Below are 13,354 nucleotides of genomic sequence, written 5' to 3'. Positions count from 1 at the left end.
TAACTTTCACTCTGTAAAACTGGGACAGGGCCACAATGATAGCAAAATTAGTCTATTTCATCTAAAGACCTTTGTTGTAAGCTGACCCATTCACATCACAAAGAGAAGGGGTGTTTAATGTGCTACCACTGTGCCTCGCCTTTGTTTGCAGTTATTCACTTTCTTTGTGTTTCTCTTGTACTACTTAAGTGAAGTGTCTTCTGTAAAAATGTGTATGCCAACAAATGGCATTTACTTTAAATAAAACCCCCCAAAAAATCAGCATTTGAGACGTTGCTGCAGGGCTTAATGGATTCCTCATTGTTTTGCTTGAAGGAAAAAATATGTTAAATGCTTTTTCATTTAACCTTTATTTAACTAGTAAGCTCCAATGAGATTAAGAAACTGTTTTTAAAAGTGGACCTGACTACGGCGGGACTGTACAAATTAACTAAATTAAAACTAATTTTAAATGAAGTTGATTTCAGCTTCATAACAATGCAATCATGTGTGTATTATTGAGGACACTGAGGTCATTACCTCCATTTTTTTTCTACTGTTGGCCTTTGTATTAAATAAATAAATAAATAAATAAATAAATAAATAAATAAACGTAAAGTTTTCCAGAAACGTATTTCTTTACAATTGTATCACATTTAGTCCCAGAACAGCCTGCTGGAATATAAAAACTGATGGAAACAAAATCAAAATCACGTCCTCAAAGAGATCACTTGTGTGTGTTAGGCTAACTGAAGTTTAACTAATCTAACTGAAGTTTTCATGTTGCCTTGATAGAACTTCTTGTTGAATTAAAGAAGCCACCGCTACATAGCTAACGTTAGCATTAACAGCTGTAAGCTTACAGTACTGGTCTCGACAAAGCTTTACAGTATAAATTCAGCAACAAACTTAATTTCTTTCCACATTGAGACCTCTATCAATGGGCTCTATGCACAGCTCCACCACTTCCTGGATTTAAGGCAGGTCCTTCATTTCCTGTCTTACATTATTGGACAAACTGATTAATCCAGGTGTGTCTGACCATTGTGACTACTCAGACACACCTGGATTAATCAGTGTGTCCAATAATGTAAGACAGGAAATGAAGGACCTGCCTTAAATCCAGGAAGTGGTGGAGCTGTGCATAGAGCCCATTGAAAGGGCACCAGTTATCATGACTTTTCTGAGGCCAGCCCAGGAAGCTTGTCATCCAAAAGCGACACAATGAGCTTCCAAGCACTCGTAGCAATACATTGCAGGGGCTGAATAAACTATTCTTGTTAAAGAGACAAATACGTTTTCTCTGACTTGCTGCTACTGTAGCAGGTAGAGCTGATGGTCTACTAGTCAGGTTTTGGTCACCTGACAAAACCTTCAGCCACCACCGCGTTTAAGGACAAAGGGTTGTGATATGGGTATTGAGCAGCGCTGTGTCTTCAGGTCGGGGTCATTCCTATGTTCCCACAGCCCTATGTTCCCACAGCCTTATGTTCCCACATTTCTAACTTTTGTTGTCACTAAAAATTAGGCACTATGTTCCCACAGCCCTTTGGTCCCACCATTGGTTGAGTTTAGGCAATGAAGAAAAGAGTTGGTTAAGTTTAGTAAAAAGACCAGGTAGAGGCTAGACAGGCCAGATAGATAGATAGATATAGGTAGAGAGAGTCCAGTGGGAACATAGGGCCTAATTTTGAGAAAAATCTTAGAACTGTGGGAACATAAGGCTGTGGGAACATAGGGCTGTGGGAACATAAGGCTGTGGGAACATAGGCATGGACCCGCTGAATTCACAAAACCACTTAGGCTACTGACATTTTTTTAACTGTTATGTTGAACAACACAGTACAGTAATTTAGAGTTAACATTTCAGTCCATAACACACACACGGCCTAAATTACATTTAGAAATGCAACATAAGGGAAGCAACCAATAGAAAAGCCAAACAAAGTAAATTGTATTTAAACTATGTAGAAAACATTTTTTTAAAAATGCCTCAAATGACTCATATCACAAGCTGAGAGGATTCCTCATGTCACATACATGCTTTTTTCATCTACATACCACCCAGTAGTTGCTTGTTGTTTCATTTCGGAGACAGCTGTGATCCAGAAGGCAGATGTTGTCCATTAAAGGCATTGAATTACTGTTTTGAGTACACTTGGAGTGACTACTTAATTTAATTACTCTTTGGTTGTTTGCCATTTGGATGCATTTAGAATATGATTGTTAAAAATAAAGAAGAGGGAAAGAGAGAGAGAGAGAGAGATGTCAATCACTCAGGTCAGGCAGTGGTGCCTGAAGTGTGTGGAGAAAATCTGCTCAGAATTGGTGTACAGTGTGGATTGGGACACAGCTAATGAGTTTGCAGCCTCACCAGCAGCTTTGTTAGGCTGCTCTTAGGCACAGCAAGTGGTGCTTTGAGCTAAATTCTTAAAAAAAAAAAAAAAAAAGGAAACCTAAAGGATTATAACTTTACTGCCCTAGTCCTAGTTTTCAAATTGAATGCAGATAATAAAAGAAAGTGTGAGAATTACTTTAGCGGACCTTAATCTTTGATAACATACCGACCTTGTGTCAGCTGAGACCACAAAAGGTGGTTTTTATTTTCTATGAAAGCATTGTTCTTTCCGGTACCATTTAAATTTCTATTTGAAAGCAAATCTGAAAAGCAATAAAATCCTGAGGTCTGAAGCACCTTTCTTGACAAAAGGAAGGGAGAGAAAAAACAGGTTTTTATTGCCTTTTTTAAATTTATTTATTACCTTGGATTGAAAATAATAGCCAGCATGTTTTGGCCGCGTTCTGGCCTTCAACACTGGGGGAACACTAAACCAAGTGAACAAAGCATTTCAAAAGCGTGAGAGAACCACCTCCAAAAAGGCATTTTCTTTTGCCCCTCTGTGAGGAAGAATTACATCAGACTGTACCTGTCAGGATGAGCAGGATCTACAAACAGACGGCTTCAAAGGGATGGAGGTGCCACCTGTGTCATGAATGAACTTTAATCATCAGAGTGGAATGGGTGGAGCATGTTGTGCCCAGAAGGCAATTTGCATTTTAATATGGTTTAAGTTGTTTGATTTAGCAGTGTGTGGATGTTTTTGACCGGCCAAATCTCATCACTGCAAATAATGGCTCACCGAGGAGCTCACTAACTAAAGGCAGTGTAGAAAATATTCAACAATACTGATGAGGGTCAGATGAATTGTGGGGGACCATGAAAAGAGGCCTTTTCTGAATAATTACTCTTGTTGTGAAACCTTTTCTTGTTTCCTTGCATGACACTGCAATACAGGAAACCTGAAACCATTCACTGTTTCTGAAAAGGGAACAAGGCAATGTCCATCTTGATCGTCAGTCACCTAGCAACAGTGATCGTACAACTTGAACTGCTTGAATACCAAGCATATTGTGCTCTTGACTTCTCATGTTGAAAACACAAGCACACAAGTTTCATTTGAAGGCAGCATTATTCATGTAGGGAGCATGTTACACCAGTAATATAGTTTGTTATTGCTGCCTGTAAGAAAATGAACAGTCTCACTCTTTTCTTTATTGAAGGATGAATGCCAATTTATCTCTTTCTTAATTGTCATGAATAGTTACCTTGTTGAATTTATTCATTTTTGTAGCTGTAGATGTGTTGGAGTAAAAGTATTCTTGCTTGTAATTGAAAGACATTTCTTTTTCATCATTCAGTATCTTTCTGTGTAACTACTGGTGTTGCTCTGTTCACAGTGGGTCAGGTCGGGATTCTTGAAAGGAGGCAGGAAGATGAGATGTGAAGTCAAAAGTAAGTCCAAGCTTTTGTCATTGTGTCAAGTGTTTTGAGTCCCAGAGAGGTGAATCTTGAGAGCTGTAGTTGGTGTAGTAGATTTTAGAGAAATAAAGTGTTCCTAAAGTTTGTATTTATTACTTTATTTGAATTAACTTTTGTAACATTTAAATTAAAGCTGTGTGAAGTAAAGTCACAATTCTAACTGGGGTTGCTTTTTCCATTTCCACATTTCCTTATCTCACTAGTTTGCTGTTCTCAAGCACCACTGGGTATTGAATCAACATTCAACAGATGGACAGAGGGGGCTGTGAGTAGAAGTAGAAATTACATATTTTGCTTTTTCTTTTTCTTTTCTTTTTTTTTTGTTCTGTTGTGTTCAATCGTTTAGTGCCACTTTTTATGTGGGCTTAGTTCATGTTTTTTTCTAAGCTATGCACCACGTTTGTTACAGTGCCTTTCGACTATCCTCAGTTCTCAGCCCTCAGGTTGATACATGGGCACAGTTTTGGTCTCAGTATTTGGAGGGACACAACAAAACCACCTTTAATGCTATTAAATGACAGGTTTACTACCAACATATCACTTACTGTGCATTTGAACACAAACTTTAGACAAGATGCAAACAATTGAAACTGTGTAAACTTCCAGAAATGACTTACTGGAAGGATAAGAGAAATCAGTTGTGCAGTTCCCTTATTAACCTTGATGTCACATTTAAAACCACCATAACCAGCTACAAGCTCCATTGCATCCCCACCCTTTCACCTTGTCTTGGAAACACAGCCTTAAAGAGGGCACATCAGATCCATCAACATCACTCCAAATTTAGCGCAGACATGTCAGAAACATGTTTATAGTACAACAAACATTTTTGGTCTCCATGATTTAGATCTTGCTACTGAAGTGAGGGCGTGGCCAGTTTTAGTAAGTCGCTGCTAAAGTGCCAATAGAGGAGCAGCCTACTCTGAGCTTCAAAACCACTCTTCAGATGGTATAACGGAGGTCCTGGTCTATAATCAAGACTCTTTACAGGCTGAGTTTGTTAATGCAGCTTAAAGGGACAACGAGGAGTTTTGGACAAGCGAAGCGTTTTCACACTACATTTATGAGCCTCTGCGCGTACCGTAGAATTATTCGACCGGCGCAAGACGGACTCATGTTTTCATTCATCAAGAATTAAAGTCAGAGGTTCAAAGAGGTTCACATACCGTCGTAGTTCCGACGTTATTCCGGCGTTATTCTCATGAGCGTCCGCAAAACCGAAAGTAAGGAAACGCTGGTCAGCTCGCCCAGCATCTCCACCATTAATTAAAATAACAAAATAACGATAGAGACAAAACGATATATTTATCGAAAATGGAGCCATTAACAAGTGTGGGTAGCGTAGATTCATCCACATTAACGTGAGACTTTTTTATAACCAATTAGAAACTCCTCGTTGTCCCTTTAACACAGCTCTGAATTAGAGTTATTTGCTATCATACAGTGATAGCCTACCTGAACTTTGCGCATGTGGCAGAAAGTGGGGGTGCAGTTCGTGCTTTTGTCACATTAATCCATTCATAGCGGAGGGAAATTATGTTTGCAGTATTCATACAACATAATCTGCATTTCAGAATTAATTCTCATTTCATGAAATTTTATGAGACTGTGTTATTTATGAGCAGATGCAGCCCCAGCCCCAAACAGACTAAACAGCAGCAGCTGTGGCCTGCACCATTCAAATCCAAAGAGGAGGTGAAGTGGTTTTCATGGCTGGTTGGACAGTTTATATGCAGGTTACTCAGATCCAGCCGATCCTTTGACCGGGATGACCAAGATCCTCCCCAATTTCATCAATGAATACTGGATTGTGTATCATCTTGTTAACAAGTCTTGCCATTTTTGTCAATGAAATGAGAGCTCTGTGTGTGTGGCTGAATCTAAGACTCTGTTGGAGAGAAAGTGTGGCTCTATGTGTCAATATGAAGTATGTGGACAGGTGTGCACATCCAACACTATCATTATATAAGCTTTGATGTTATGTTAGTAAACTGGCCGTCAGTTCAGTTTGCTGTCATGAAAAAAAGAGAAACAGAGAGTTCATATTCTTCATTCTTAGTCACGTCAACTCTGTGACAAGATAATCAAATATGTGACGGTTTAAAAAGTTGAACAGTCACTGTGTGTCTGCAGTGGCCGCGAGTTTCTCCAGTTTTTGATTACATTTCCCAAAGTGACACATCCACCGCCGTTGCCTACTGAGGAGATGATGAGCAGCAGGTTATCTGGGGCTCAGCGTGGGGGTTGCCTCTCTACAGATATATCCTGATTGGTTTGTGTGTGTCGGCACACGGAGGGTGGTGCCTTCCCAACCTCCAAGGTAGCTCCAGCTCTATTAGTCAAGCTTGCACAAACAAATTTTCTGTAAGAAAAAAAAAACTGTTTCCCTATTTGTATCTACAGGATACTTAACTTTTGCATCCAGCATGTGAATAGAACCATGTTCTCAATATTGTAATCAGCCCAAACAGGCAACTCCTACTGACAGACAAATGCATGTTATTACATACGGTTTCATCATTGGCTATTCTGCTTCAAATGTCTCTTTTAAAATGCATGAAGGTGGATTGCACTGGGTTTGGAATAACACAGTGGTTTCCATTTGTTTGTTTTTTTGCATCATACAATAGATTTCTCTTGTTTTACGACTTAATTTGCAAGGATAAAATTTCATAGCGAAGTCATTTTCTTACTTTTATGTCACTTTTTAACTCGACACATTAAGAAACCGAATGCTAGACATATGCTTGAACAGAGTGAGCCGTCTTTATGATGTGATTTACGATAAGGCAGCCTATCAGATTTGTATCAGTAAACACAAAGTGTAGCCATCTGCTGTCCTCCCAGCATCGTGAGCAGAGCGGCGGAGGAGAGAGTGATGCTAAAAGGGCAGCAACTGTGCTGTATGTCATACTAATAATGGAGGGAAATCTACAGTGAGCTAACATGTCTCAAAGTACTGTATGTGTAGGGGCAGCTGACTTCGACACCAGAGCTTGCAGCTGGCCACGAAACAGCTGACAATAAACTCAACCTTTAGCGCAGCAACTTGGGGAAAATGGCCACGATTTATCATAATACAACGTTATGGAGGATGTGCTGAACTCTTCGGTGACCCTAAACGGCTTTTCTGCTCTGTGCTATGAGTGTCTATTTTTGAAGAAGCTTTGGATACTGTGACTTCAGAAAACATGAGTCTGTGACAATACTGCATAATACTCTGAGACAGAACTAAAATGGCAGCCACTAAAAATCCACCATCCTTTGTGGACCATGTAAACTCTCAAACTCTACTCAGGCTGTCACAGAGGAGACAGATGATGGTGGTGTAATGTTTGCAGCAGCGCCAACTAATCTGGATTCTCTTTCATGTTACTGTGGTGGCAGTACAATTTTCAAAGGTGGATATCTCCAAACCTCTGCACATTAAACCAAAGGTATCCACATGGCTTGACATGATGTCAACGATGATTGTAATTTGGCTTAATTGACCTCTTAAATATCGTAAATAAAGACATATTGGAAGATGATCAACATCAGCGGGATAGTTTTCAGCCTTTGCAGGTGACGTACATACTGTGATCTCCTTCTATCCTGTAATAAACGATGAGCATAAATCTGCCCCAATGTCTAAAGGTGCTTTTTTTTTTTTTTTTTTGAAAAATTGGGAATAATTGCTAAGATGACGGTGGCTCCTGACATTCCCCAATCTCTTAACCATTGCACATCTTTTCAAAGTGAATGAAAAATCATTGCTTTTTATTGTTTTTTAACAGGGCTTAAAGTTCATCTAGGTGCTACTTGTGGCAATTTAGGTTTTACGGCTGGAAAAGAAGATTCATTTAAAATGTTTGGCAGTCCCTGGTGGTAATATAAACATCATAATGAAAATTGATCAGAAACAAAATTGGCAATGGCTTCTATTTAAAAGTATGGAATAAAAACGATCAAAAAAAAAACAGAATGAAAAAGAAAAACAGGAGCCTTTTTTTCTTTAACAATAAGTAAATCGCCTCCTATAGAAAAGTCAGCTTATTTAAAAGTTTGTTCATTTAGTGGCTTAAGAAATGCAGTACCGAGCGCAGAGCGTATATACCTTCTAAATAATGAGAAAAACCAATGAATATCCTTATAATGGAGCTGAGCTAAAGTTACATGGTTCATCCCAGTTATACTGTGCGGAGGTTTATCACCCTTCCTCAGCTGTAGGCCTAGTATTTCTTTGGCATTATATGAACTTATACTGTGTCTAATATTAAATTCATTTTTGTCATACCCAGTGGTACCACTATATTTTCCCTATATAACTACAGTGCCTATAGTCAGGCTGAGGCGACTCTCTCTTACCCTGGAGTAATACCGACCCCTTGTGGCCGGGTGGCAGTTTTACAGCAGAATGGATTCCGTTTGCCACCTGTGCCATTTAAAACGAATCAATAAAATATTTTATTCTGATCGCACAGTTTGAAATTAGATATCCCCCTGAGATCAGCAGTATACTGACAGGAAGAACAATGTGTGCTTTAAAGCACTGTGATGATCAAAAAGAAAAAGTGGTTTATGGTCCACAGTTATAACTGTAAAGATCTGATGTTACAGCCAGATGCAATTAACAGTTCTGCTGTTTGACAAATTTCATTCAAAAATCTTGCAATTTAAATTACTTTTTTAGTTATAAAATACACAACTAACATGACTCATTTTAAGGATTCTGTCCAGACAAGTTTGCGTTTGATTATAAAGAGCTGATTGATTTCATTCACACAAAGCTATTTTATGAGTAGCTAATAATGTAGAAGCAGGGCAGGAAGTCTCTATTTTTTAAAAAGAAAAAATATTGATTGATATATTAGAGAATAATGCCGAATTGAAGAGTGGCTTCTAAAGCCTAATGTGATATATCAAGCTTTTCTTAACCTTGCCCTAGTATGTTTTAAAGTCTGATATCATTTCAAATGTGCTAGTTCTTAAACGAGGTTTGGTGCTGTGAGTGTGATGGTAGGCTATGGAGCGGTACTTGGTCGGTTGGTTCCGGTGCAGATGTGCAGCGTTAGGCAGTGGGACATTTGCGTAACAGTCTTAAGGCAGACTGACTCCTTTTCCTTTTCCAGATGTTGCCGGACCTTTAAGTGCAATAGCGTTGTTGCTGTAACACCATGATCAGATACAACAATTGGCCAATCGGGGATCAAAACAAACCTGCCGTGATGAGGAACTGCGCGCTCATTGGATGCCGTTTTCATGATGTAATGGGCAACCCGTCACCGATTGGTTGCTCGTCCACCTTTAGTTTAGCACTCATCCCTCCGCTGTTGTTCCGGAATACGAGCAACCTACACAAGGTACAGTACCTACTGTTTCCAAGTATTTACCCAACTTTATATGAACAATATGTCAGTGCAGCTCGTATATTCACTTATTTTACCCAGTTACGCTGCTTTTAGTGTCAGAGTATTTATCTTGATGTGCAGTTTGCTCACGTAACGGTCAGATCAGGTTGTTGCATAAATATCTGACATCTGTTCTTTTGTTTTCATGGACTTTAATCTAATTGCAGCTTTTACAAAATCTCCAGATTCACCTCATATTCTTTGGGCAACTATAAAACTATAAATTTGTGAATTTGCTATTCTCAAATCCCCACTGTTATTCATATTTGCAGTAATATGTGAATACTTTAAGTGTGAACCTTTATGACATATCTATTCTGGTTTGAATTTATCATTATGTGTATTATTTGCTTTGGGATTACTCATTATTCATAAAGTGGCAGATAAATTCTGTTAACTGTAGTGGTAATAGTTTTAGGTCATCTGTCAACAGCCATCAGCTTAAAGGGGGAATTGATGCTTTAAGACCACTAATGAAAAAACTGATGGCAATGACAGATGGTGGAAAAACTAAAAGGCATCTCTAACCTGGTTTATGAGTACGTAATCAATCATTTATAACACAGCTGTTGTCATATTTAATAAGAAGCCTAGTCATTTGCTGTAAACAGTGAACACAATAGATTTATAACCCAATGTAAATGTATTGAAATATGAAGACATTTTGAGCCATCAGCAGCAGGTGGAGTTTTAATTGCTTATTTGATCATATATTTTATATTCTTCAATCATGAATTATTCGTCAATAGTTGTACATTTGATTTTTATGGTGTGTTTAAACCATTTAATGATTGTTTACACATTTTTGTAACTGCTGTCATGTACTTTACAGATTTAACCATGGATCTTGTGCTAAACGTTGCCGACTACTACGTCCTCACCCCGTACGTCTACCCTGCATCGTGGCCTGAGGACTGGGCCCTGCGGCAGATTCTCAGCCTGCTGGTGGTCACAAACCTGGGAGCCGCGGCCCTGTACCTGGGCCTGGGGGCCATCAGCTACTACTTCATCTTCGACCACACTCTGATGAAACACCCACACTTCTTAGAGGTATAAAGCCTCTATCTCATCTATGATTCATGCAGCGATAAACCCAGCGTTGGCACCGCTGAACGCCATGCATCTGAACTTTGTGTCTCCCAGGGGTGGATGAATTTATAGGATTACTTGAGAAGCATTATAGTGCATATTTGGCTCTCGGAGAGTTCTACTTGCATCTCTTGACTGTTTTTGATCTCTAGATTTGATGAATCGCACAAAAGGGGCAATCTTTCACATGGTTTTATAGACAGTCTAAAAATGACCTGAATGGTGCTGAGGCCTCGTTGTTAATGATTTAACAATTTTGAATATTCAAAATTTGTAATTGAATGAAAGATTTTTAGCGATTTCTTTAAGGGACTAAAAGACAAGAGCAAAGACTTCAGCAGATCAGATGCCGACATTACAGATGAATGTAGTCTCCAAATAAATAACAGTCAAGTACAATGTCCACACAAATATCAAGATTGAACTTTGAGATTTAATAGTGTTGATACTAAGGGTGTGAATTTTACCTTTTTATATCATCTGCCTGTGTTAATGTATTTCCTGTTTCATTTTGACTATTAGAATCAGGTTCAGAGAGAGATCAAATATGCGATGACCTCTCTTCCCTGGATCAGTATCCCCACCGTGGCTTTGTTTTTCGCTGAAGTTCGAGGTTACAGCAAACTGTACGACAACGTCACTGACTCTCCGCTGGGTGAGTTGAAGACCCCTTCTGCTCCGTAATCCTCAATGTTTCCAGTGCATTTGTCGTCAGCAGGGTTCTTGGTGGTGATGTGGTCTGTGGTTTTTCAGGTTGGCCTGGGCTCTTCCTGAGTATGATGTCCTTCCTGTTCTTCACTGACATGTGTATCTACTGGATTCATCGCTTCCTGCATCATAAGCTTATCTATAAGGTGAGAAGAATTTCATCTTAACTAACTTTGGTTTTACTTATTCAGGTTTAACAAACTCATATCTGAAATACAACATGTACTGTATCAATTCTAGTCTCCACTATTTAGCCCTTATGTTTTCATGACATTGGTTTTACCCTTTCTGGCCCAGTTCTTGTATGCTTACAAATAATTATGTCTGCAGAATCAACCATTTGAAAGTATTTCTCATTTTCTCATTTTATCTTGAAATCTAAGTCCTTAAGTCCACATATAAATTAGCGACTGTGCCATATAGCCTGTGATATTTACGATTCAGAGTTAAATTACAGAGAAGCACAGCCAGTCCATTTCTTGTACCAGCACCAATTACCTTGCATGTACTGTGTTACCTCTTATCTCCAGTGTTTACACAGTTTTCAGTTTAGCTCTCTTATGTGGGTTTTTGATTGCTCACGATATGAAATACAAAGGACCTGATTGAAAATACAAGATAATGTGAAAAACAAACAAATGTTGCGACACAACTCTGGCTCTCTGCTCTGACAAGAACGAAACCACATACACCTAGTGTATTTGTCATGGTCGCTGCTTGCCATTTAAAATCAGATTGTTGTGTCGTTTTAGATGAATCATGGTTAAACATCTCTGATCTCTTTGCTTTCTGATCCTCAGCTCTTTCACAAACCTCACCACTTATGGAAGATCCCCAGTCCTTTTGCTAGCCACGCCTTTCACCCAGTTGACGGCTTCATGCAGGGGCTGCCGTACCACATCTACCCCTTCCTTTTCCCACTCCACAAGGTGCTCTACTTGGCCCTCTACGTGTTCGTCAACATCTGGACCATCTCTATCCACGACGGCGACTACCGCGTCCCCGGGGGCTTGATCAGCGTCATCAATGGCTCCGCTCACCACACCGACCACCACCTCTTCTTCGACTACAACTACGGCCAATACTTCACACTGTGGGACCGCCTGGGAGGCTCCTACAGACACCCGTCGGCTCTGATGGGGAAAGGTCCCCACGATTTGATCCGCAAACTTCAAGCAGAGGGAAAGTTGGGAGATGACAAAGTGAAGGCTAAAGGTCACGTGAACGGACATGCGCAGAGAGGAGTCGCATGTAAGGAGGAGTAACGGCAGGGGAAATCACAGCAATCACTTTTTTTGTAAAGACAACATGCTGCACCCATACTCAGCTGGAAAACAAGGGGGATTCATCAGAGTGAGTTGGACTTGCCAAATGAGATTTTGACTTCTAATGGACATGGTGCATGTAAGACGGCTGCATCTGGACTGACATCATCAGACACAGGCTTTGGGAGGCAAACTTTTGAAAACAGGCAAGGATAGATTCTCATGGAGAGCCAGAGTCATCGACTTTGTTTTCGAATCAAAGGAAATGATAAAATGACTTTTACGAAACCACAAAAGAGTTTAGCATAGAAATATTTTAATACATCAGACTTGAGCATGGAAACACTGGAGATTCATGACGCAACAGGAGTTTGACTTCATGATTGAGGTTCAACTTCAAGCTGTAACTCAAGACTCAACATGAATTTCAGGGAACACTGTGCATTTCCCATTCTGACTAGTGGTTCATCCTAAATTGTACTCTGTCATGTGACTGACCCCACTCTAACCCTAATCATGAATCATCTTTAAAGCAAGCCTCCTGCATCAGCTACTGTAGCTCACTGCACAAAGATTTACTTGCCGAGTAGCCTGCTGACTAATACCCAGGTGGAAAAATATTGGATTTTCCCTTTTTAAGGCTAAATTCTTATTATATTCTTATATACGACACTAGACAGGGTTGATAATGTTGATATATTTTGTTTTCAAGTTTTCATGTCAGTTACTGTCCTTCCAGTGTTAGCAAGTGCACGGTTACACACTGGAGGAACCTGGATGCTAACAATGTAAGATGATACGATTTTGATTGCACATAACATACACATACAGTTCATGTCTTCTCTCTGTCTGTTGAGGTGATTGCATCATAGTTTGTATGAGAATAAACCAATATTCCCCCTTTTATTGTGTCGACAAACTGAGTAGAAATGTGTTTGTTTCTTTTTTGACATTTTGGTAAGAAACAAAAATATGATTAATAAATACAAAAAATGCAATTTATTCCAACATTTTTCCTCTTGGTGGTCAAAAAAATTTCACCCGACATGCAGTTTGCTCAGTTGTTGAGAGATAAATTGAGATAAATCTTTGAAGCTCATTAA

At 39.4% G+C, this 13,354-nt stretch overlaps 1 protein-coding gene across 3 annotated transcripts; it reads left to right on the top strand.

Moving 5' to 3' along the window:
• Nucleotides 1-4,041: 4,041 nt before the first annotated feature.
• LOC146974752 (lathosterol oxidase-like) lies at nt 4,042-13,288 on the top strand. Of its 3 annotated transcripts, none has more exons than XM_085798369.1 (5): nt 4,042-4,064; nt 10,022-10,239; nt 10,801-10,933; nt 11,032-11,132; nt 11,787-13,288. In XM_085798369.1, the coding sequence occupies exons 1-5, from the start codon at nt 4,049-4,051 to the stop codon at nt 12,249-12,251; spliced, it is 933 nt and encodes a 310-aa protein (XP_085654495.1). In that variant the 5' UTR covers nt 4,042-4,048; the 3' UTR covers nt 12,252-13,288. The 3 variants fall into 3 exon arrangements, with proteins under 3 accessions (XP_085654495.1, XP_085654496.1, XP_085654497.1); XM_085798370.1 differs by lacking the exon at nt 4,042-4,064 and adding an exon at nt 9,049-9,141 and having other exon boundaries at nt 11,787-13,285; XM_085798371.1 differs by lacking the exon at nt 4,042-4,064 and adding an exon at nt 9,124-9,146.
• The last annotated feature ends 66 nt before the right edge of the window (nt 13,289-13,354 follow it).

The sequence above is a fragment of the Trachurus japonicus genome, chromosome 14 (genome assembly GCF_045865225.1).
Source record: "Trachurus japonicus isolate A0001 chromosome 14, Traja_1.0".
In the NCBI taxonomy this organism is placed as follows: domain Eukaryota; kingdom Metazoa; phylum Chordata; class Actinopteri; order Carangiformes; family Carangidae; genus Trachurus; species Trachurus japonicus.
The sequence above is the reverse complement of the archived record's forward strand: the minus strand, read 5'-3'. Positions and strand labels throughout refer to the sequence as shown.